The sequence below is a fragment of the Centrocercus urophasianus genome, unplaced genomic scaffold (genome assembly GCF_019232065.1).
Source record: "Centrocercus urophasianus isolate 14NV4802_14NV808 unplaced genomic scaffold, USGS_Curo_1.0 seq_26, whole genome shotgun sequence".
Classification (NCBI taxonomy): Eukaryota; Metazoa; Chordata; class Aves; order Galliformes; family Phasianidae; genus Centrocercus; species Centrocercus urophasianus.
Window position 1 is genome coordinate 14,657,672 of NW_024884822.1, and position 22,552 is coordinate 14,680,223.

The window sequence follows — 22,552 nt, forward strand, 5'->3', positions numbered from 1 at the left end:
TTTCTGCCTCACCCTAGTTGCTTTCCCTTTGATCCTCGGGTTTCTGTCACCAACACCTGTGTGTGTGTGTGTGCTGGAGATCCCATTGAGCACACGGCCACCCCTTGAGGCTGTTTTGTGCTCTGCAGCACATCATGTGTCTCCAGCTGTGCTGCTGCTGTTGCTGTGTTCTAATTGCAATCCTGTGACATAAACACAGCACAAAGAGGGTTTTCTTACCCCAAATCCACTCATTCCTGCTCTACCAGCCCTAAGGAAATATAAGAGATGCACCTCTCTAATGACACATCATGCATCCGGTTGTGTCCGAGGTTTGCTGTGGGGGTGTTAGGTTTGAATTTTCATAGAACCATAGAATGGCCTGGGTTGAAAAGGACCACAATGCTCATCCAGTTCCAACCCCTGCTGTGTGCAGGTCACCAACCAGCAGCCCAGGCTGCCCAGAGCCACATCCAGCCTGGCCTTGAATGCCTGCAGGGATGGGGCATCCACAGCCTCCTTGGGCAACCTGTGCCAGTGCCTCAGCACCCCCTGGCTGGGCCCCTTTGGTGCATGGCAGCGATGTCCAGCGCAGTGCTGTCAGTGCTGGCGCAGATCCCAGGGCTTGATGTGGGCAGGAGGGAGAGCGGCCGTGGGAAGAGACATCCCCAAAAAGTTCTGTTATTGCTGGGAGTTGGGGAAAGTGTGCTGTCATTTCCAAGAAACAGAACAGGAATGTCTAACGGTTACGGATTAAATCTCATGAGCGCGTTTAGCGCTTCCTGCACGCGTGTGTAATTAGGGAATTAAGGGCTCAGCGGGGCTGTTCAGACGTTCCAGGTGAATGCTGGGAGGGTGAGGGAGGTTTGCTGGGCTTAGCAAGCAGATAACAGAGGGCTGTTTGCTTACGGAGCTGAATTTCCATAGCGCCCCATCGCTGCTCAGTTCAGTATGGGGGAAAGCGGGAAGTGATGCGAGTTGTTTTGTCTCCACAAATGACTGATCAAAAAGGTTTTATTTGGAAAACAATCATGTATGGAAATTGTTATTTGAACGTGCCTTAAATATTTAAAAAAGCCAAAGCTGCTGCGGATCTGCACATGGTATGAAACCTCCCGGCATCCTTTCATGCAGCCTGGCTGCGTGACCCTTGTCTGATTAGTGCACAAATTCAAATAACGAATGTGCTTACAGCTCTTCCTGCAGCCACTGCTTTCATGTCTGCCCTGGAACACTTGTGCAGGTCTCAGGTGGGGCTTTGCCCAGCAGCACCGGACCCCCAGCACCCCTCCCCACTGCTGCCCGATGCTCCCGGTGCCCCCCGCCCTGTGCTGGACGCTCCCTGTGCTCCTCCTTGCTATGGAAACAACGCCTGCTGAGATCAAACGGGACGATGAGCGCCGTTTATTAACTCGATGAGGTGGGACGGGAGCCAAATTGGTTGAAATTCTAATTGTTTAACTTTTTCCATGTATCATCAGCGAAGTTTCCTACTTAGCCGGCGTGATTTCCATCGCCGCACCCCCTTTTTGTTCTGCTGCTTTTGTTTGGAATTGTTTAACTTCGCCCTGGTCTCTGGCTGGGCGCCCCAGGGACCTGAACAAAGATCTCAGCTGTTCCATTTGCGCTGGGATGGAAATGTTGGTGCTGGAGGAGGGGAGGCAGTGGGAAAGAGGCACTGGAAAATGTGTTCCCTCCTCGCTTTCTCATGTTGTCAGAGGCTATTTTAATGACTTTGGGGAAACAGATCTTCCCCACGCACACCGTAAAACAGACAGAGCTGCTCCTGGCGGTGCTGGAACCGTCTGTCATGCAGGGAGCTGGTGCCGCCCCGTGCTGCGGTGCGGTGCGGTGCGGTGCGGTGCTCGGGAGCGCTTCAGGCTCTCGGGGTTCTGAACATCTCCTCGTTTTAGGAGAACTCCCCGTGCTCTTCGGTGGGAGATGAGGTACGAGGGGTGCATGATACGAAAGATGCGGGGCGGTGCGTGGGGCGGGCGAGCAGCGTGGGGCGCAACTCGGCTCCGCTCCGTGCGGTGCCCCTCCCGCACCACCTAGTGATGGAAAGCGGAATGCAGCCGGGCTCGGGCAGAATAAGGGAAAGACCCGCTATGAGAATTAGCGGCGCTGGGGGGTGGTTCTTGGTTTAAAACAGCATCATACAGCGGGGGAGCAGCAATTCGGCAAAAGGAGGAGCGGTTTTAAGCCGAAGCATTGCGTTGGAGCCGATGTGGCACCCGGTAGGATTGCTCAGATCCTTGGTGAGGGGCCGAGAGGCGTAGGAAGAGCCCTCCCCGCTCCCGGAGGTAGTTCTATGTTCTATGGACTTGCCCAGCCGGCACACGCTGCTGCGGGCAGGATCCCCGCTTCCAGCAGTTCCACGTAGTGCCTGCAAAGGTGCAACTCCTTGCAAATAACGGCAGGCACCTGCATGGAGGAGACCCCCGGAGCAGCCGTTCAGACTCAGCACACAGCCTGACGAAACGGTTTCTGCTTTGCCCTGCTGGTCTGCAAGCTCTCATGTGATCCAGGAGCTGTGTGAACAACACGGAGTCACAAAACTCCACGTCCCCGTCTGTGCTTTTAATTCCCAGCTCTTGAGACACCTGAGAGCTGCTTTGGCAGTGCAGAACGGGGAGTGGGGCTGTCCTGGGAGGAACTGCTCCAAGCAGAGCAGGGGATCCCGGATGGTGACACACTGATAGCCACGCTGCCATCGCTGACAGCCGCATCATCACACACGGTGGGGTTGATGTGAACACACGGCAGCTGCTCTGCTCCACGGCTGCTCACTTCCCTCTGACCCACCTTAGCTCCAGGCTGTGTTAGGAAATACATTTGCTCAAGCAAAATATGGGAGAAAACCCAAAGGCGTTTTCAGCTTGAAGGCATGAAATTTATAATGCGTTGAGGATTCATCCGTAAACCGGATAAATGTGAGCACCTTCTATGTGTGAGCACTTACTTTTATATGCTAAATTTGAAGTCTAACCACAGGTGTTTATGAGCACTGCAAATGATTCCTCCAGGCAACTGCAGTTACTGCATAATTACTGTTGACTCAATAATGGCAATAAATAAGGATCTGAGAGTGCACTGAATCCTTACACCATTAAGGACTGGAGCTGCCCATCTGCAAGCCCTGATCCCACTGTGGCCCCACTCACTCTTATCACTAGGACCACCTTGGGCTGAACGGTGACTCTGGAGGGCATGAGCCATCCCTTGCAGTCCTTCTGCAGGCAAGAGGAGTCCCAATCTTCTGCTGCAAGACATCATCTCCCATCTCTAATCTTGGTTTGCAGCTCTCTGCCTGGCCTGGATCAATGCTGCCACCTGCTTCTCCTGCGCAGGCACTGCTGCAGAGCCCTCCTGGCACTGCACTGCTCTTTTTGGAGCCTCCACTTCTGATTGTCACTGCTGCCGAGATGCCACCTCAGCAAGGTTTGTTCTCCTGCATGTTGTTCCCAGGATGCATCTTTAAAATAAAGAAAAGAAAGCAGCACCCCAGCCAGGAGGGAGCAGGCAATGCCCAAGTGGGGGGCTTGCTGCTTGCTGCAGCAATTTCAGTGCCATCCTTGGGGTCAGCCCCTTGCTGAGCTCACAGCCTCATGTGTGTAGCAGCAAGCAGCCCGTGCTCCCTGGGAGAACGCTGCAAACAGGAGCTGCGTCTTCCTGCTGCCTTCCTGCTGCCCACATCACAGCCCCACTTTCCCTCCTGGCTGATCGTGTTCCACATACGCCCAGAGCTGTGCCAGCATTGATAAGAAGACAGCCCCAAACCAGGGCTCACAGGGCTGCCCAGCATGGTGCATGGATGTTTTGGTGTCTCCCAGGGCACCAGACAACATCACAAGCATCAGAAGAGCCTGGCACAGACAGCATTATGAAACGATTTGAGCTCTGAGCACATGTCAAACGCCGCCGTGTTTCTGAGTGTCCTGTGAGCTATTTCAGGAGATGATGACAGCGCAGCTCAGATTTCCTGCGCAGCCTTGCAGCTGTCTGCAGGTCCTACTGCAGCATCACGTGTTGCGCAGCAGCAGGCAGCAGATAGGATCTGGCACAGAGTGCTGCTCTCGGGCTGGAGCTGCTGCAGGAACCCTCGGAGCGGACACCGCTGAGCCTGTGTGTGATGTAGGGTGAGCACTGGGGAAATAAACATCGTGCTGCAGGGGATGGCAGCTCCTGGGGGGGGCTGAGTGCATGAGGTGTGTGAAGCTGTGGCTGACGGCGGCTGTTTCTCCATCGCCGCTGCACAGCAGGGCTCTGCTCACAGAGCTGATCCCCCTGCAGCTCAGGGGATGCTCCGGGCCAAGGCTCTGCTGCTGTCAGCCCTGCGCTGCCCGTGGCTCTGTCCTAACTGCACTCATCCCCCAGCTGGTAATGGAGAAGCCTGCTCCGAAAGTAATGCCTCCCATTTTATCACCTGGGCTCACAATAAAAGGAGGTGGATGTCGGCGGTAAGGCAGTAGAGGCTGAACACATGCTGACATTCATCGATGCTCGCTGAATGTTTATGAGACCAAACAGTGGATGTTGGCACAGTGAAAGATAGGCTGTGTGGGCAGCTGTGTGTTGTGACTGTGTGTTTTCCCAGCAGCTGTGAAAAGGTGGGTCATCTCCCCCGGTGAAGATCTGTAGGAGCCCAGCTGCAACTCTTGTTCATCCCTGCCAAAAACGCACATTTAGTGGTGATGACTACGTTGAAAAATAGTGTTTTGGAGCTGAGAATCTGCTCTATCAGTCTCTTTGTCGCTGTTGTAATTTCCACGGAAATAAACAGGCGGCATTACAGTCAGAGCGACCGACGTGTTTCTGCGTTGATCTCTGCCCAGTTGCTGTGGCACATGCCCGCTCCGCACCGCCGACCGCAAAGCTCCGCACCGCATTCTGTCGGCTGTGACGGGAAGCAGCCGGGAAGCAGGAGGTGCTCAGAGCGCGGGGCTGCGGAGCCACGCTCTCAGAACTCCCGCAGCGGCTCGGGGGGCGGTGGAGCGGATCCTCGGAGCTGGACGCACCGCCCCGCGGGGCCGAACAGGGGAGGAGCCGCTCCGCACGGGGCGCGCAGAGGCGCGGAGATTCACGCAGCACCATGCGGGACTACGAGGAGCTGACTGCCTTCCTGGGCGAGTGGGGCCGCTTCCAGCGCCTCGTCTTCTTTCTGCTCAGCGCCAGCATCATCCCCAACGGCTTCAACGGGATGTCGGCCGTGTTTCTGGCCGGTATCCCCGAGCACCGCTGCGCTGTGCCGCCAGGAGCCAACCTGAGCGATGAGTGGCGGAACGCCAGCATCCCGCTGGAGCTGCGCGGCGGACTGACGGAGCCGAGCCGCTGCCGCCGCTACCGCCTGGACGCGCTCGTCAACCTGTCGGCGCTGGGGCTGCGGCCCGGTATCGACGTGCAGCTGGCGGAGCTGGAGCAGGAGCCGTGCCTGGACGGCTGGGAGTACAGCCGCGACGTGTACCGCTCCACCGTCGTCACCGAGGTGCGCGGGTGCGGTGCGGTGCGCGCTGCCGGAGGCGCGGAGGCGCGGGGCGATCCCCGGGGTGGGGGAACAGAGGGACAGAGGGGGACAGAGGGACAGAGGGACACCACCTCCCGCAGGGCGAATTCCTGAGAGAATGTGTCGGATGCCTGATAGAAGGGCTGGGGCAGAGGTGATGCTCTGGGGGAGGTGAGCGGGAGCTCTGCAGCAGCCCGTGTTATCGCTGTGTGTTTTCATTTCGAGCGCCGGCGCGGTTTGTTTGGAGAGGGATTTTCTGTGGCAGAGAGGCTGAAAATAGAAGCATGATGGTTTCTCCCTGCTGTTTCCTCCTGCTGTTTTCTCCCTGCTGGCACGCTGAGCGTCCTGGCTAATTCCCATTGATTCACCTCTTGGCACGAGGATGCTACCACTGCCAAGGGACACAGCGTGTGGGGCTTTGGTGACTGGGGGCTTTGTGGACAGTGGTCGGTCGGGGAGCTGGCTCTGAGGTGTGAGCCCGTGGCCAAGCTGCCCTATTCGACTGTAAGCCTGTACAACGGCATCACCATAAGCCTGTGCAATGGCAGGGACATGGGGACATCAGTGGTGACTGCCACAGGAGCGCTTCTGTGGTTTTGATTTAGATGGGCTCTCTGCCTCTGCTGGCGATGAGCTGTGCTAGAGCACAGTGTGATGCCCCAAAAGATGTGGGTCTGCTGTGCTCTTTGGTGTTGTATCAGAGGGTGATGGCAATAACCGGCTCAGCTCACACTAGTGTGTGGCAGCCGGTGGCCCCAAGTGTCCCAGGATGGGCAGTGTCCCCAGCTAGGATGGCTCCAAGTGGCCCGGGAGGGAGCAGAGCATCCCACACAGACTGAGGCCACTGTAGCCTTGGCCTTGGGGTAGGCTTGTGCACAGCTGTGGAGATCGGGATCCTGTCCAGGTCGTGCTCAGCAACGCCACCATTAAGCCTGCTGGTACCACAGGGTCACGTCCCATTCGTGCAGCCCATGGCTTGTGCTTGGGGTGTGGGCAGCAGTGGCTGGCACAAGCTGCAGCCCTGGTGACTCAGCAGGGCCATCTGCCACCAAAAACTGCTGCACGGCTGGGCAAGATCCTGCCAGGAGCTGTGGGGTGAGCCAGGGGCATGGGGACACCGATGTGGGGGAGGGGAAAGTGGCAGCAAGACATAGGGAGGGGACAGCAATCCTCGATGTGCTCAGCCCCCAGTGCTCACTGTGGGGTTTGCCTTGGGGACCTGGGGCAGAACCAAGGAGCCAGAGCACACTCAGTTTCAGTGGCAACCAAGTGCTTGGTACCCATCTGTAGACCAGATGGAGAAGGATTCTTGTTGTTCAGAACAGCATGAACATGTGGGAAAGATTTTGGGTTCAGTTTTGAAACGGGGAAAGCAGGCAGTGATGAAACCATGAAAAGGAGCAGTTTGGTTAAACTTGTGATGCTGATTTTTGTGCCCAGCATTTCTGTCTGTGTTCATAAAGACAAATCTGGACACATCATCAGGCAGGCTGCAAAACCGTCCTCAGCAGAGGAATAGAATCGGATGGCACAGGATGAAACACCGGAGGTTGTGTTCGATTCATTGAGTTGCATCAAATCCTGTTACTGCTGCTGGAATGGAGCAGGCTGGGGGATGCCAGCTCCGTGCTGGGCTGTGTGGGGATGTGCAGATCCCCTGGGCAGAGCATCCCAGGCTCAGTCACAGGGTTGATCTGAAAACAGATGACAGAGAAGGGAAAGTGCTGGCGCAATAGCAAAGGGCCTTTTGGTGTGGTAACAGTAATCACAACCAACTCTTATTCCTGGTGGTGAAAGCTTGGAAGCTTACCTGAACTTTGCTCTGCAGTGCACTTGGCCTGGAACGTTACAGTATTACTTATTTGCTGGTTAATGGATAATTAATCCAGCAGAGGCCATTTGGACACCTGTCTATGCATGGTGCAGCTCTGTGTCACAGAGTGCAGCAACCCCCATCAGCAGCACCGTTCTGCTGAGCAGCCCCAGGTGTGCTGGGGGGCTGTGAGTTCGGCTGTGTGTGTGCGTTTTCTGTTTGTCAAATGCAGTGAGTGCCTTTAGACAGAAATCCCAGCCCACCACCAGCTGCTCCATGCTGCATATTGCATCCTGCAGATGTGCAGGGCTTTGACCCAATGTCAGCAATTCCTGCTGTCTGTGTAGCGTGTCATGGGACAGCTGGTGAGAGGCATTAGGCGCTGCGGAGCACGGGATCAGTGTGTCTTCAGCTGGTGCCTTTGGCTTTGTGTAGGCATTTTGGAAGTGCTGACCCCTCCTCAGCTCCCACCCAGCAGTGCAGAAGCAGGCATTGAGATGCTGCCCTTTTAGGACAAGAGATGATGGCCTCACGTTGCATCACGGCAGGGTCAGGTTGGATATTAGGGAAAATTTCTTCTCTGGAAGAGCCATCGGGTGCTGGCACAGCTGCCCAGGGAGTGGGGTATGGTGGGGTGGGTTGGGTTGGGCTTGGGGATCTGAGAGGTCTTTTCCAATCAACGATTCTGTGATTAACTAGTGACAAATATTAATCCTGAGGCTTCATTTCCAACTCATGGGCTGAGTCCATGAGCCCTGAGCTGTCGGGATGCCTCCTGGTGCTCCCAGAGCAGCATCCTGGTGTCCAATGCAAGCCTGAAGCCAGAGTGGGTCAGGGTCACTGGGGACAGCTGCCACAGCTCCATCTATTTGCTGGGTGTCACATTTTCATGTCCTGAGTAATGGTCTGTGTTGGCTGCGCATTCTGGCACCGCACTGTTTGCTGACTGCAGAAAGTTGGGCGAGTCAGGACATGGCAACTTGGAAACCTTCTCCCTTGTTCGCTGTCTTTTTGGCTTTTCTAGGAACCTTCTACACCAACTCTTACTTGGAAATCTCAGTGCTGGGAGATCACAGGAGGGCACAGCACAGTGGCACAGTGGCACAGTGCTGGCCCAGGATTGAGGCCCATGGAACCCAAGCTTGCGCCGTGCAGGCGCAGCCCTCTTGCCTTTGTTCATTTTTTTTTCTGAAGAAACTCTTGCTTTTCGTGTCCCGTTTCCTGAAGCTGAGTTTCGCTTTGTTTTTAATACAGGGTTTGATTTCCACCAGGTTTACAGAGATCTCCATTCCCTTTGACAAGATTCACAGATCCCAGTGCACACTTTCCGAGAGCAGCATCCCTACTCCAACATTTCAGGAAATGGAGATGATGATCCCTATGGGTCCCTTCCAGCTTGGGATATTCCATGACTCTATGATCCCTGCAAGTGTCAGAGCTCTGCTCAGCTACCTTTGCCCTCCATTTTATCAAGTGCAATTAAGATAATCACAGATGAGTGCCCAGTCCTGGCCTTTGCCTACCCAGCCCTCCCAGCAGGGACAAGATGCTTTCTTTTAGGTACTAATCAGATTGAAGGGGTTGAAGCACACCTCCTGGTTCCTCTCCAAAGGACGAATCCTGGCAGAGGCAATATCCCTGCTCTCGATAGCAAAGCTAATTACTGAAATTACACTGCACTTTGATCTGGGGCTGGCCCGCCTACCTTCATGGTACGCTTGTCTCATCCATTTGAAGTTCTGCAGAGCCCCATAGGTGTGCCCTGGCCAGGGCTGCTCATTGGGGTGTCAGCAAGCCCTGCTGCACTCGTAGTGCTCTTCTGATTTTTTAAGCTCTGTGTGGGTGCTGGGTGGAAGTTTCCATCCTGGCTCCCGTCCCAAAGCTCGTCCCAGCTGCGAGGGTGAGCGATGAGCACCTGCAGGCTGCAGGGGGAAAGGGAACGTGCAAAACCATCTGTGTGAGAAAATAGTTTGTTCTGTGTACGCTCTCACATAGATTCTGTCGAACCCACAAGCCAGAGAGCCTGAGGATGTGGGTAGTGAGCATGGTGGGGATGGGCAGGGGGTGGACTTGGTGATCTTAGAGGTCTTTTCCAACCACAGTGATTCTGTGATTCTATCAGGTCTGGATGCAGACAGTCCCATGGGCACGGGCAGCTGCATGCTGACAGCAGAGACCTCAGAGTCCCAGCGCTGAGGATAGGGGAATTCATCCAAATTATATGGAAATGGGCACGTTCCTGGGAAGCAAGAGTTCCTCTGCGTGACAGAGGCTGAATGTGGGCCCTTCTCTTGCAGTGGAACCTGGTGTGTGAGGACGACTGGAAAGTGCCACTGACCACATCCCTGTTCTTCGTGGGTGTCCTCATCGGCTCCTTCGTCTCGGGGCAGCTCTCAGACAGGTAATGCTGCCAGCACTGCTCAGAGCAGGGCAGAGTCCAGGATCAGCCCCAACTGGAGGCTGTAGGACCCATAAGGGAGCTTAAAACCCAGTTCTCCACGTTTCAATCAAAACGTGCTGTAGCTTCTTTAGAAGTTCCACATTTCTCACCACAGCTAGATCCCCTCTTCCCAACCATGTCCTTGTCCTTCCCCAGGTTCGGCAGGAAAAGCATCCTCTTCTTGACCATGGCTGTGCAGACCGGCTTCAGCTTCCTGCAGATCTTCTCCAACAGCTGGGAGATGTTCACAGTGCTCTTCCTCATAGTGGGCATGGGACAGATCTCCAACTATGTGGTGGCCTTCATACTGGGTAGGAATTGATCTGCATTGGTTTAAGTGCTTGCTTAATGTATTATTATTTTTTTCTTCTTAATCTGCACTTCATTAAGGGCAGCATTAAATCCTTGTTGGTACGGTTACTAATTTAGGCCAGTATGATTTTTTTTTTTTTTCCTCCAGGATGCCTTAAGGGATCTCTTCAAGTAATTAGTTAGAGCCTGTACTTTCTGTAGGCTTAGAGAAGAAGGTGGGTGCAGCAAACATCAACACAGCCACCCATTCCTGTCTGTTAAGGGAAGGAGTTGGGGGGAGGCTCAGGGCTGCTATCAGCAGGAACAGGGCTGGCAGCAGCAGCATTTGGGGCTCCTCCCTGCCCAGCCCCAGCAGCAGAGGGATCTGCACACCTCAGAGCAGAGCAGCACTGCCATGGACAGCACGTAGCATGCTTCTCCTGCAGCATTATGTCACAGCCAGCCACTGTCACCTCCCTCCATCCTGAGGTCAGCTTTGCCCCTCATGCTGCGTTATTTGGGACCATGAAGGGGTTGGTTGGGGCCAGTTTGAGGCCCCCAGCATCACCCTGCGTCCATCACCTTGCATCCATTATGCTGCATCTGCCATGGGAATCTACTAGTACAGAGTTATGGGCTTTGGGCAATACAGGTGACCCTGATGGCTCTGGATAGCCACAAAATCCCTCTTTATTTTCCCAAGGGGAAACATGGGGCAGTGCTGTGGCTGTGGAGCTGCATTTTTTGGGGTTCTGCTGCAGCTCCTGGCAGAGCTGTAGGGCTGTGCTCAAAATGTCTGTGTTCAGGTGCTGGGGCTGTAAAACAACACTGCTTTGTGAAGGTGTGCTGGTTTCAGCCCAGAATTGCCATTTCCTGGTCTGGAGAATGAGGGCAGGGAAGGAGCAGAAGGGAATTGTAGCTGGCAGTTGTCAGCTCCTATTGGCTTGGTAGTGATACAAACCCTCTATTTATATGTAATGGTTATGAAAGAATCACGGAATGGTTTTGTTGGAAGGGATCTTACAGCCCCCTCAACTCCACCCCTGCCATGACTTGGCTGCTCCCCACCAGCTCGAGCTGCCGGGGACCCATCCTTGGCCTTGTCCACCTCCAGGGATGGTTTACAACGTCTCCAGTTCTCACTGCTAGGTGTTGCACTGGCCCCAGGCTGTGTCACACAGCTCTTGCTGGCTGCTGTCATGTGGCGATGCTGGTTGCAGCCACAGAGTGCTATCGGAGACCACTGTCCTCCTGTTTCATGCCCTGCAGCCACAGCGTGCTGCTGGCAGTGCAGCTTTGTGTTCCCAGAGATAAAGCAGCACTGGTTCCCACCCACAGACCAGTTTTCCTTCAGCAGCAAATTATTTGTTAACCCCAAACTGGTTGTGCTGCAGGTGGGGGCACTGGGATGGGGGGCAGCTGGGATCCCAATCTGCCAGCTGGGAAACCAAAGCCCTGGGAAGGGGCTGAGCTCCCCAGCACTGAGCAATGCAGAGCAAATAGCACCTGCAGCCTGCCCAGGGCTGGGCTTAACAGAGCTGTGGAACATATCTGTACAATACATATCTGTATTTCAGATATGAGGTTATCAAAGGTAATTTAGGTGCTCTCTGATCATTTTGTTTCCCAAGCAGAGGTCATTCACCTTCACACAAACCTCTGGCTGCTGCTGGGGGCATTGGCTGCCGCTGGGGCTCAGTATTTCCCATCTGCTGGGAGCAAAGCACAGAGCCTTCCCATTTCATTTCCACGTGGCTGCCTTTATTTCTGTTCCCAACTCATTTATGATGCTAAGAGGAGGACTTCATTAAAAGATACTGCCAGCTGTTTCTTTCTTAATTTGCGGCAGAGGAGAGCTTGGTGATCCAAATTGCTCTGAGCCCTCTGTGAGACCTGTCAGCTCTGATGGCAATAACACAGGAACTGCTCTCCTTGGCAAAGTCCACTGAAGTGTCACTTAAGAGGAACTGCTCTTTTCTGCCATTGTTCAGCTTATCTCTTTGTAAATGCACTAAAGTTTATAGTCGTGATCGACCAGAAAGAGTTAAATTGCTAATCCAACCTCCCTTGTTTTAAACAGGAACAGAAATTCTTGGCAAATCAGTTCGTATTATATTCTCTACGTTAGGAGTTTGCATATTTTTTGCAATTGGCTACATGTTGCTGCCCCTGTTTGCTTACTTCATCAGAGATTGGCGGATGCTGCTGCTGGCTCTCACCCTCCCCGGGCTGCTCTGCGTTCCGCTCTGGTGGTGAGTGTGGGTGTCCTGGGCGCCTCCTCCCCTTCTGGTGGATTTTCTTTTTCCCATGAGAAGGGATTTGCTTTGAGGTGGAGCTGGGGGGGAGGGGAAGGGGATGTTTTCTTTGTTGGCTGTTTTTTTGGGTTTGTTTTTGGCCAGTTCTGGGCTCAGATAACCGTCTGCTGATCCTCATGCTGCCATGGGCTTTTTTTTTTCACCAGCTTCCAGAGCAGCTTGGAAATTTTCGACTTGCCTTATGACTCCAGGCATTGCTAATCACCTCTCAGCTTACCCTGTGGAATTGCCCAGTGATCTGCTCTTAACTTTTCTTCCCTGCTTTTTCCTTTAAGTCATTCTTAGTGAGGATTCAACTGCTGCTGGGCTGTGAGATCTCAGCAAAAGGCCAGCAGTTCACTGTGCTATCTGGTCCAATTCTCCCCTGAGGGTTATTTTGCTCATTTAACTTGAAATGTCTCAGAGTCCTTTACCACAGTTGTGTATCCCTCTGTCCCAAACTGCTGCTCGATGGAGAGGTTGGTTTTGCATGCAAGCTTTCAGATTTCTGCTATGGGATTGGCACCGTGAGGCATGAGAAATATGTCCCTAAGGCAAGGCTTCAGAGTCCTGCTTTGCAATTTGGTGGGAATCTCTATCAAAGCATGCAGAAGATTGCTGCTTTCGGTATGGAGTTAATGTGGTGCTGATAGAACTCACATGGCACTCAAAGCCAGGACATGGGTTAGCCCTCCAGGGAGCTGCTTGGTAAAGGAATTATAGAATAACGGAATGTCTTGGGTTGGAAAGGGAAGAGGGTTTAGTTAAGGAAGGATGAGGCCTTCTGTCCTGTGTTTGGTGTTAATTTGCTCTACGCGTGCCTGGAATTGGTTGAAAACTGCCATCAGGGACACGGCCACCATCCTTTGCCTGGGAGAGCCTGCATCAGATCTGTGGTGGAATTGTCATGTTTTGTACATAGGATTCCTATGACACAGAGCTTTTTGATGCACCCTCTGCACATTTAGAGCATTCCCACACCGTGTGTTATTTCCTGTGAATAATTTTCTAAACCTTGGTAGCACTGCCCCCATTCTTGATGTCTGTGCAGTAACTGTGCAGCTTGCTGGGGGGCAGCAATGAATGAAAGCAGCCCTCAAGGAGAAGTGCCCACACTTCTGCTTCAGCACGAGGACACACACGTCCTTTGTGCCCCAGTCCTCCCCTGGTCCCAGTGGGATGGGTTGCATTGCCTGCATGCTTCTCTGCTGACTGAGAGCATCACTCATACAGAGCATCCATGTGGTTTTAATAATGCCTTACTTCAGTGAAAAGCGTTGAGTCATTTATTCTGAAACTCATTGCAGGATCATTCCTGAGTCCCCTCGCTGGCTGATCTCCCAGGGAAGATATAAAGAGGCAGAAGTTATTATCCGAAAGGCTGCAAAAATAAACAACACCCCAGCCCCAGCCGTGCTTTTTGATGCCACAGAGGTATGTGTCACACATCCTATCGCTTCTGGCTTGTTGTAAACTGCCAGAGCAGAACTGGCTTTCAGCCGCAGCTCGCAGAGGCTGGCAGGGCTGCTGGCCTCAGGTAAGTGTTGGGGCAGCGGTGCGAGATGAGCAGCCATAGGGCTTGCTTCCTGGCTTGCTTTGCTAGCAGCAAAACTTTTTTAGCAGAAGTTGGTTGTGGTTTTCAGAGCAAGGGTGACCCAGCTTCTGCTTCACCCTGGGGGCACCGAGGAGGCCTGAGGAGGACAAGTTTGACCCCATTCCAGCTTGGGGCACTGTCAGCTCTTTGTACTTTAACTACGGCCCTTTGCTGGGCTGCACGTGAGCACTAAGTCCAGGTCCACGTGTGCAGGGTCTGTGCAGCCCCAGGGATGCTCCAGCTGCACAGGGCAGCAAGTGCTGGAGCTGCACTTAAAGCACGTGACTAAGGCAAAGTCACTGAATCACATGAAGTTCTTCTGTAGGCCTGTTTTTTTTCCTTGTATTTCATGTTTGTTGGTGAAAAGGAGAAAGCCGAGGAACTGCTTACAGCTGTGAAACGGCTGGGTTTCGTGCCTGCCTCCCTACAGGAGCTTTGTCCCACTCTGGAGCTCCTGAAGTCTCAGAAAGAACCCAGGCCAAGCTGATGGTGACCATGGGTCTGTGCTGAGTTTGAATTTCTGCGTCTCACCAGCACTTGCAGTGTTTCTCCTGACATCTCCTGGTACAGCAATAGCAAAGCACTACACACCCTTTGCGACACTTGGAGCAAAATGCTGCACGCTGCCCCTGTAGTTGGCAGCACCAATTTATTGCGCTTAAATTTTGGCTGAGCTGCTGATGAGCTCTTTTCCAAACATCTGTGGTGCTGTAAATTCAAGTGCAAGTTCCATCTATGGGAAGCTATGGGCACCGTGGAAGCGTTATCCTTCTCAGTTTGTCCTTCATCCTGGATGTGACCTTTCAGGCTCTGTCAGCTGAGTACAGATCATCACTCTGTGCATTTCTGGCACCAAGCAGCAGCTCAACTGTGCTCATTTCGTGGGAACCTCGCATCCCAAGAGCCTGTCCACAGCAGCCTGAGGGTGACGGCTGCACCTGAATCTTCCCACTGAAGTATTGTTCAAACGCTGCTGTAAAGATATCCTTCAGAAACTATCATTCCTTCTTAGGAAAGGGAAACCTCTTTTCCCCTCACAGGAGGGTCAGGGCTTCATTACAGGAGGTTCATCTTCGCTCTGGGGCTGGGAGGAAGCCTGGCTGCCAGCACTGACCTCTGCTTGGGCTGCTCCGTGCCCCAGCAGGGTGCTGACCGGCTCACCTTGGCCTCTGCACTGAGACCCAGCATCAGTCTCCATCCCCCGCCGGCAGCAGGCAGCTGAACTGGTGTTGTGCATTTATCTCCCACCCTTCTGAATGATGAGCAGAAGAGAGCCGAGTGCACGAGCGCACACGCACAGAAAAACGCCTTCACTCATGAGGTTGCTCCTGGAAGGACTGTGTTAGATCCTTGAGGAAGTATTAATGTGCCTTTCTGGCCATCTAATTTGTGTGCACAATGCAGCTGTACCAAATGCTGCCTTTTTTGACCCAAAAAATCAAGCCACCACAGAGTGCTGCTGGTGCAGGCGCCAGCTCCGCTAAGGACTTGGGCTGACCCATTATCCCAGTGCAGTCGTAACTTCCTACTGCCCGAGCTGTTGGTTTGCAAAGGTTGTTGTGCTCTGAGGTGTGTGGGAATTTTTTTGGTTTTGTTTTCCTTTTTCCTTCAGATGCAGGATTCGAAGCCTCAGCAGCAGCAGAAGGCTATCCTTCTGGACCTATTTCGAACCCGAAACATTGCAACTATTACTATTATGTCATTACTTTTGTGGTAAGGAAATGTGTATTCCTAAAGTACCCAGGCAATAGAACAATCTCTGATTTGAGGGCACGTGTCACAGGTTTAGATAATGAGTTTCAGCCTTGGTGCCTGCCCACAAACAGCCCTTGGCTGGTGCATGTCCCTCAGTAGCCTCTGCACCTGTGCTGCCTTAGCACACAGGTGTGGAGGTGTAGCCTCAAGTCAGTGTAAAACAAGCAAGGAAATCGTATGTAACAACCTGTGTGTGTAATTTTTTTTAAGCTCCCATCTCTGTAGCCTCTGTTTGAAGAGAAATGTCTCATAGCAGAGGCAGCATCTCAGTAGCATAACAAGCACCAAAATCAAGGCCAGTGCTTGTGCTGTTCTTATCTGTGAGGTCCTGGTCCCTGCCTGGGCAGCCACGAGGAGTGAGGACCGAGCAGTGCATTGCAGGCAAACTGTGGCCCCTTTCTGTATCTATTTCCCCACAGGAGGGACCTGGCCAGCACACTCAGGATGCTGTAGGGGGGCAGGTCTGAAACCTGAACATCCAGCTCTGCTATGAAGGTTAAAGTCAGATGTATGCAGACTGCTGAGGGTGGGAGAGCCCATCAGTGGAGCATGCCACAGTTGGCATGCGAGGCTTCTTAGTCTTGTGGTTGTCGTTGTTAATGAGCCCACTGCAGGGAAAAGCCTTTGTGAGCGACTTCCACAAAGGCTCACACTTGGTGTAGAAGGCAGAGGAAGGACAGAGAAATCCGAGGTCTGCAAGCTGCTGTGGATGTGGTCACTGGAAGGGATGGCAGAGTTAGAAAGATGGGCTGCCACTGAGATGGCTGAGCCATGGTGTCCATGGTGATGCTTTGCGACATCTGATTTTTGTAGCAACCTCTGAGGCAACACCGGAGGTGTTCAGAGCACAATGTTTCGGGGATCATTTGGTGTTATTGCTTTTCTCAGGTTTTTCACCTCCGTCGGTTACTTTGGCCTTTCCCTCAGCACTCCAAACCTGCATGGCGATGCCTACATCAACTGCTTCCTTTCAGCAGTCATTGAAGTCCCAGCATACATCATTGCCTGGCTGCTCCTGCGCTCCCTGCCTCGCCGCTACTCCATATCCAGCACCTTGGTTTTGGGAGGAGGTGTTGTCCTCTTCATTAAGCTGGTTCCTACAGGTACAAGATCCAATGCACCCATTAAATAAAACCTTGTCGTGTTTTATGCTTCTGTCTCGTGGTTCTGTGAAATGAATGGAAACTCTGATCAAACTTGGGATCTGAGGTTGAATTTGTGCCGATTGCTAGCAATGATTCTTTTTCCAATGCACACATATATGCTGAGTTGCACACTGCTCTCAATTGTTGTGTCAGATTTCTGAGCTTTTTATAGGCGAGGGAACCAGCCAAAAGTGTACTGTGATTTATTTGCTTATGCAGAGAGGCTGAAACCATCCTGCAAGCCTCCCAGACTTCACTGTGTGCAAACCTCCACTGAATTTTGCAAAATAGGGGTGGATTTACACTTGTGCTTCGTTACTGTGTAATATGGAATTTTATTCTGTTTCAAGAATGCCTTTTCACTGGGAGAAAAGCAAAAACTGAAAAGTACACAACAAGCTGTGCCTTCTGCAGTGCGCTCAGCAGGGAAGCTGCAGCCAAGTGGGACCAATAGGCTGCAAAATTAGCAAGAAAATAAAACAAAAAATCCCACACAACTCCTATGGGAAAACAAAACAAAATAGGGACCTTGGGAGGTAAAAGAAATACAAGGACTGAGCAAAGAGTGTTGTTCATTCATCTTGATTTTTATCTTTCTCCTCCAGATCTCAATGTCCTATCCGTTTGCTTGGTGATGCTTGGAAAGTTTGGCATCACAGCTGCATTTTCAATGCTTTATGTCTACAATGTGGAGCTGTACCCAACGCTGGTCAGAAACATGGCAGTCGGGGCTATGTCCACAGCTTCCAGGCTGGGCAGCATCATTGCTCCCTACTTTGTTTACCTGGGTGAGATATCCAGAACTCTACCTTGAGTTGCATAATTGCCCGTAAAATTACCTGAGCTTCTGAGGTGTAGGTTCAGCTCTTAGCCCTCTCCATTTGCTGTCTTCTAAGTCCATTCTCTCACACTGGGTCTGAGTTCTATATTCTGCACTAAGCCAGGCACCTTGACATTCATTCTGCCTTTTTTTCTTACTGTTTACATTTCGATCTATGAGCAGAAGTATTCATTTCCCAAAGAGTTTGGTTTTTTTTGTGACATTCTTTAACATCCCATTCTGATGCACAAAGACTTGTGCTGCACAAAGACTGTGCAATGCAAATGGGAAATAAGAGACAGAATGGCTGTGATGCTCCTTGGGGTCTTCAGTCTCTGCTGCAGCCTAAGTAGCAGTAACAGATATAGACAGGAATAAGCTTTTATTGTTATGTTTTTCTTGCGGGTTCCCATAGGCTCAATCTTTAAAAAGTCTTGTTGCAGCCATCAGACTAATTTTCTAAATGTTAGGAGGTTTTAGGAGGAACTGGTGAGCTGCTGAAATTTGCTACAGCTCAATCAGGCCCTTGCAGTTTGTCCAGCTCATGAGCACTGAGGAGATCAAATCACAAACTTTGGCTCCAAATGTGAAATACCCAGAGGTCTTCATTTTAATCCTAGCTTATTCCTCACACTGGAAATCATGCTGCTATATCCCAACTACAAAATAAAGCTGTCAAGTTCAGTTTGGTCCTTTCTCTGCCTTGCTTTAATTCCTAGCTAATCCCTTTACTGAAAGACCTCTGAAGTTCTGTGTTGCTGTGATGAAAGTCCTGCACTCTGAATGCTGGTGCACTAACTGCAGGCTGCTGGCAGGGGCCGCTGCTTTCATGCTCTAAATCAGAAACTGAGCAGACCAATGTCAGAGCCTCCTGTCTGCCCCTGCAGTGACGCTTTGTAGAATCATGGAATTGTTGGAGTTGGAAGGAACCCTTAAAGCTCATCTAGTCCATCTAAATGAACAGGGATACCCACAGTTCCATCAGGTGCTTCCTCTGCTTCCAAAGAGGAAAGTATGTAAGAGTTCCCCCCCCCTATTGGTCCGTTAGTCTGAATTTGGCCTCTTCGCTGCATTATTCCAAATGAAATCTGCATTGCAATGACATCTGAAATGTAAACTTCATGCGTGGGTTCGTTGAAGGTGGCCCTGTAATTGATCTTCTCCTGTCCTGTGTTCTGCCAGGTGCCTATGACAGATACCTACCATATATCCTCATGGGAAGCCTGACTGTGCTGATAGGGATCCTCACTCTGTTTCTTCCTGAGAGCTATGGCAGTGCTCTGCCTGAGAGCTTTGAACAAATGCTGAAGGTGAAATGGTAAGTCGGCCTTCATTCATCCCATCTTCCACAAGAATTCAGGGCTTCTTTGTACAAAATCTCTTTTTACAATGAGAAAACATTTCATCGGATCTATTGCAAAACATCAGAGCTTTCAGAGTGCCCTTTAGATCTGTTGCTGTTAATTCTACAGTCAGCTCTGAACCTGAGCACTGATGTGCTTGAAGGTGAGCATTGCAAATAAATGCTGACCCCCACCAGGTGCTGCTTTGGGTACCCTAAGCAGATGTGCCCACTGAAATCTGTGTCATACATTGCAGTGCTGATGCAGTGCAGACAGTGCTTGCTAGTGGCTGTGGTTGGGAAATCAGTGCAGAAGGAGACTGAATTAGTTCAAGTGCAGCTGCATAGACACCATACACCACTCAGCCTTGTGAGGGAGAGTGAACAGAATTTGCCCTTCTAGGGCAAAAAGCCAACCAAACAAAACAAGCACATGGAATTGCCTGTAGCTAATGCCTGGTTGGTAAAGGAGCTGACATTGTGCTTTCAGGGTAAGAAGATTTCTCAGGCCGAGTTCCTTGATAAGAGCATGCTGCTCTTTTTTGCAGCTAGGGACTTCTCATATACCTGACGTTGCTTTTAGCTCTGCAGTTGATGTCCAGATTCCCTTTGCAGACATCTTGCATAAACAGAATGAAGTAACTGAATTACGGTCAGTGAATCACGCTGAAGCTCAGAATGTTGTTTCCTTCTCCCATCCAGAAGGGCATCCTCCAGAGAAGGCCTGTTTTTTTTCCAGTGTTTGTATCAGTAGTGTAACATGGTTATTTTAGCAGTGCTAATTTGGAGGGCTCGGTGTCTGCTCTCACTCTGTAGAATGTTCTCTGCCTTCTCAGTCTTTTACTTGCTTTCAGTTTCAGGAATGGGCAACAAACCACTGGCACTAGGAATTCAAAGGAGAGTCCTAAAACTCTCACGACACCGTTTTGAAGAAGGACGCACACACTCCGAGGGGCTGGAAGAACAAGACTTCAAAATGCATTTTCTGCCACAGGAAAATGAACAAAAACCCAACAGCCAATGCTATGGCACTGTAGTTATTGTCCCTTGTGCTACTGTACCCATGTACCTAATTTCTGAACAGATGCTGTCTGCTCCCATAGGGCTCTTAGTTTGTAATTCAGTGTTCTGATTCCTGGAGTGTGTCAGCAGGTCCAGCTCCTGTTGAGAAACAAAGGTCTGCATGTGCTAAACTTGAGGAGTATTAATACAGTGCACTCTGTCATGTACTCCTTGAAAGCTGCTAAGAGAAAAGGAAGAAGGCAGCAGCGGTGATGGTGGTGGTTTTCTCATGCTGTGCGTACTGACTGCAGGAAGGGAAGCTGGCTGTGCCTTTGAACATCTCACACATCTCTGAAGGAAAGATCCCAGCCTCATTTGAAATCTGTAACCAAGGCCTGGGATCCACTTCTGATCCATGTGTCCCTATAGAAGCTGATGCTTTTTCATCAGGCCTGAGCCTGCTGAAGCCGCTGGGCTTCGCCAGTGTTGAGGTGTAAGGACTGAGCAGGGCTCTAGCTTGCTGATTCCTTTAGATGGGCCATGCCCACCTTCAAAAGAAACAGGCTTTATCGACTAAGTGGTCCTGTTCAAACATGCTCTGCATTTTCAGCTTTTGTGTTTCTCATAGTACACTGACATAAGCAACTTCTGTATCTTTTTGTGGTTCTTTTTCAAAGCATTTCATTTCTCCTCTGAATATATGCTACATTATGCTGTACCTTCAGAGAAAACTCAGTTTTGCAAGCCTTTACAGAAACCTTTGTGCCATTTACAAATTTAAAGGAGGTTTGATGCTTGCAAAAATCAGATGTTCTGTACAAGAGATTGTAATGTGCAGCTATTAAGAACTGAAAAGGGCTCACTGGGGACCATACTTTTTTTTATTTTCTTTTTTCTTTTTTTATCCAAAGCAAAAATAGTGCTGACAAAGCCAGTATTTTGTTTTTCAAGACCTATAGCTTATGTGTGTGGTTTCTTTTTAAAGTTCAGCAAAGCTACATGAGACGAAATGTTGAATGTAGTAGAGCGTAGATTTGTGCTACTACTGTTTTACAAGCACTGCATAGTTTGAGAAGAAGTTTAATGCCTTTTACTGCTCTATTTAATGGTTGTGTTTGGACTTCTTGGCTGCATGAAATCTCTCAGGCTGGGTAGGCAGATTTTTATCTTCTATGAAAACCATTTAGTGGTGATTCACATTCCGTTAAGGCCAACAAAAGCATGCAGTCTCCTCTCTTAATGTGAGAGTTCATGGCAATTTGTCTCATGTTGGCGTTTTGCAGCAAGTGAGCATCTCCCTGTAAGTTCAAGCACAACTGTAAAGGTTTATAACATTTAAATGCAAGGAACTCGTGCAATCATCTCAAGCTGCTCTTTGGGACGTAGCAATACTACTTAATTTAATATTAATTCTCTGCAGTCATGCTTTTTGCCATAAAAGTCATGTGCCATAAGGCTAACCCACATCCTCATCCCTTCTCAAACTGGAATTTCCTCAGTGACGGCAGTATTTAATTCTTCATTTTACTTGTTGCAAAGTTGATCTATCCAATAACTGTTTAAGCATAACTAGATTTCTGAACAAAACCTTCCTGTTGGCGTAGGACAGGTCTGAGGGCTTGGATAAATATAGGTGGCCTGTATTTTTATGAAGATTTTTATATTAAGTTCATACTTATTTTATGTGATTGTAGGCTTAAGTATTTCTGAAAGGTAAATATTTTTATATTCTTGAACTTTTTAGTATCTTAAAACTAGATTCCATTTTTTAAATAAGGAAGGGGGTTGTGTTTTTTTTTAAATGCTTTGTTTTAATTGGTCTTATTTTTCTTGCTTTTACCATTGATCAAAAGCTAGTGTCATATTTTAGTATTTTTAATAGCAAATTAAAAAAAAAAAAAAAAAGCAAGAGTGGAATGCATTATTGACAAGAATGTGATGTTGTTATACGGACTCAGTGTGTGTGAGCACAGTCAGAATGAGAAAATGAGATTGCTTCAGCTGATGAAGCACTTGTGAGGAGGATTTCTGTCCTCTGACCATAGCTTTCCCAGGCCAGAACAGGGATTTCTGAAGGAACTCAAAGAGCAGCAGCCTGCTGAAGAATCATAGAGGGATGAATCTGGAGGGCAGGAGTGCCAGATTCTGGCAAGTTACTGAATTTTTAACTGTAAAGCTGAAGAAAACAGAATTGGCTTAGTAACTGTTGACAGAAAATAAACGTATTTCTGATGAGAAACCCAAGACTTTCACTGCAGTCTTCAGTGAGCTGTGTGTCAGATGCTCAGTGGGCTCACTGTGGGACCTGTGTGCTCACCTCAGCTGGGAGATGCACACACAGCTCTGACCAGAGGATGGGAGGGAAGCACAACTGGATGCTCCCACCGATCGCACTGGGCCTCAGCTCTTTCCTCTGTCACATTTACCTGGGTCTCTCTGTGTAACCTCTTATCGTCAGTAAGATCTGACACTGGTTTGTTGGATACCTTAAAGAACACATAAACACATAGTTGTTGTCACCTGGGAACTCCTGTCTTTACTGGAATAAAACATACACTAGCATTGTGTAACCTA

General features: G+C 50.5%; 1 protein-coding gene across 1 annotated transcript; it reads left to right on the forward strand.

Annotated features, from left to right (window-relative positions):
* Positions 1-5,041: 5,041 nt before the first annotated feature.
* SLC22A4 (solute carrier family 22 member 4) lies at positions 5,042-22,552 on the forward strand. The gene is made up of 10 exons (XM_042826464.1): positions 5,042-5,464; positions 9,593-9,696; positions 9,892-10,046; positions 12,107-12,278; positions 13,628-13,754; positions 15,527-15,627; positions 16,558-16,772; positions 17,420-17,602; positions 18,817-18,952; positions 19,831-22,552. The coding sequence occupies exons 1-10, from the start codon at positions 5,072-5,074 to the stop codon at positions 19,904-19,906; spliced, it is 1,662 nt and encodes a 553-aa protein (XP_042682398.1). The 5' UTR covers positions 5,042-5,071; the 3' UTR covers positions 19,907-22,552.

Bases quoted from the DNA above. Each gene is read 5' to 3' on its own strand.
- SLC22A4 (XM_042826464.1), top strand. From the start codon at position 5,072: ATGCGGGACTACGAGGAGCTGACTGCCTTCCTGGGCGAGTGGGGCCGC. The intron at 9,697-9,891 runs GTAATGCTGCCA...GTCCTTCCCCAG, and splicing joins TCGGGGCAGCTCTCAGACAG to GTTCGGCAGGAAAAGCATCC. The intron at 15,628-16,557 runs GTAAGGAAATGT...TGCTTTTCTCAG, and splicing joins ATTATGTCATTACTTTTGTG to GTTTTTCACCTCCGTCGGTT.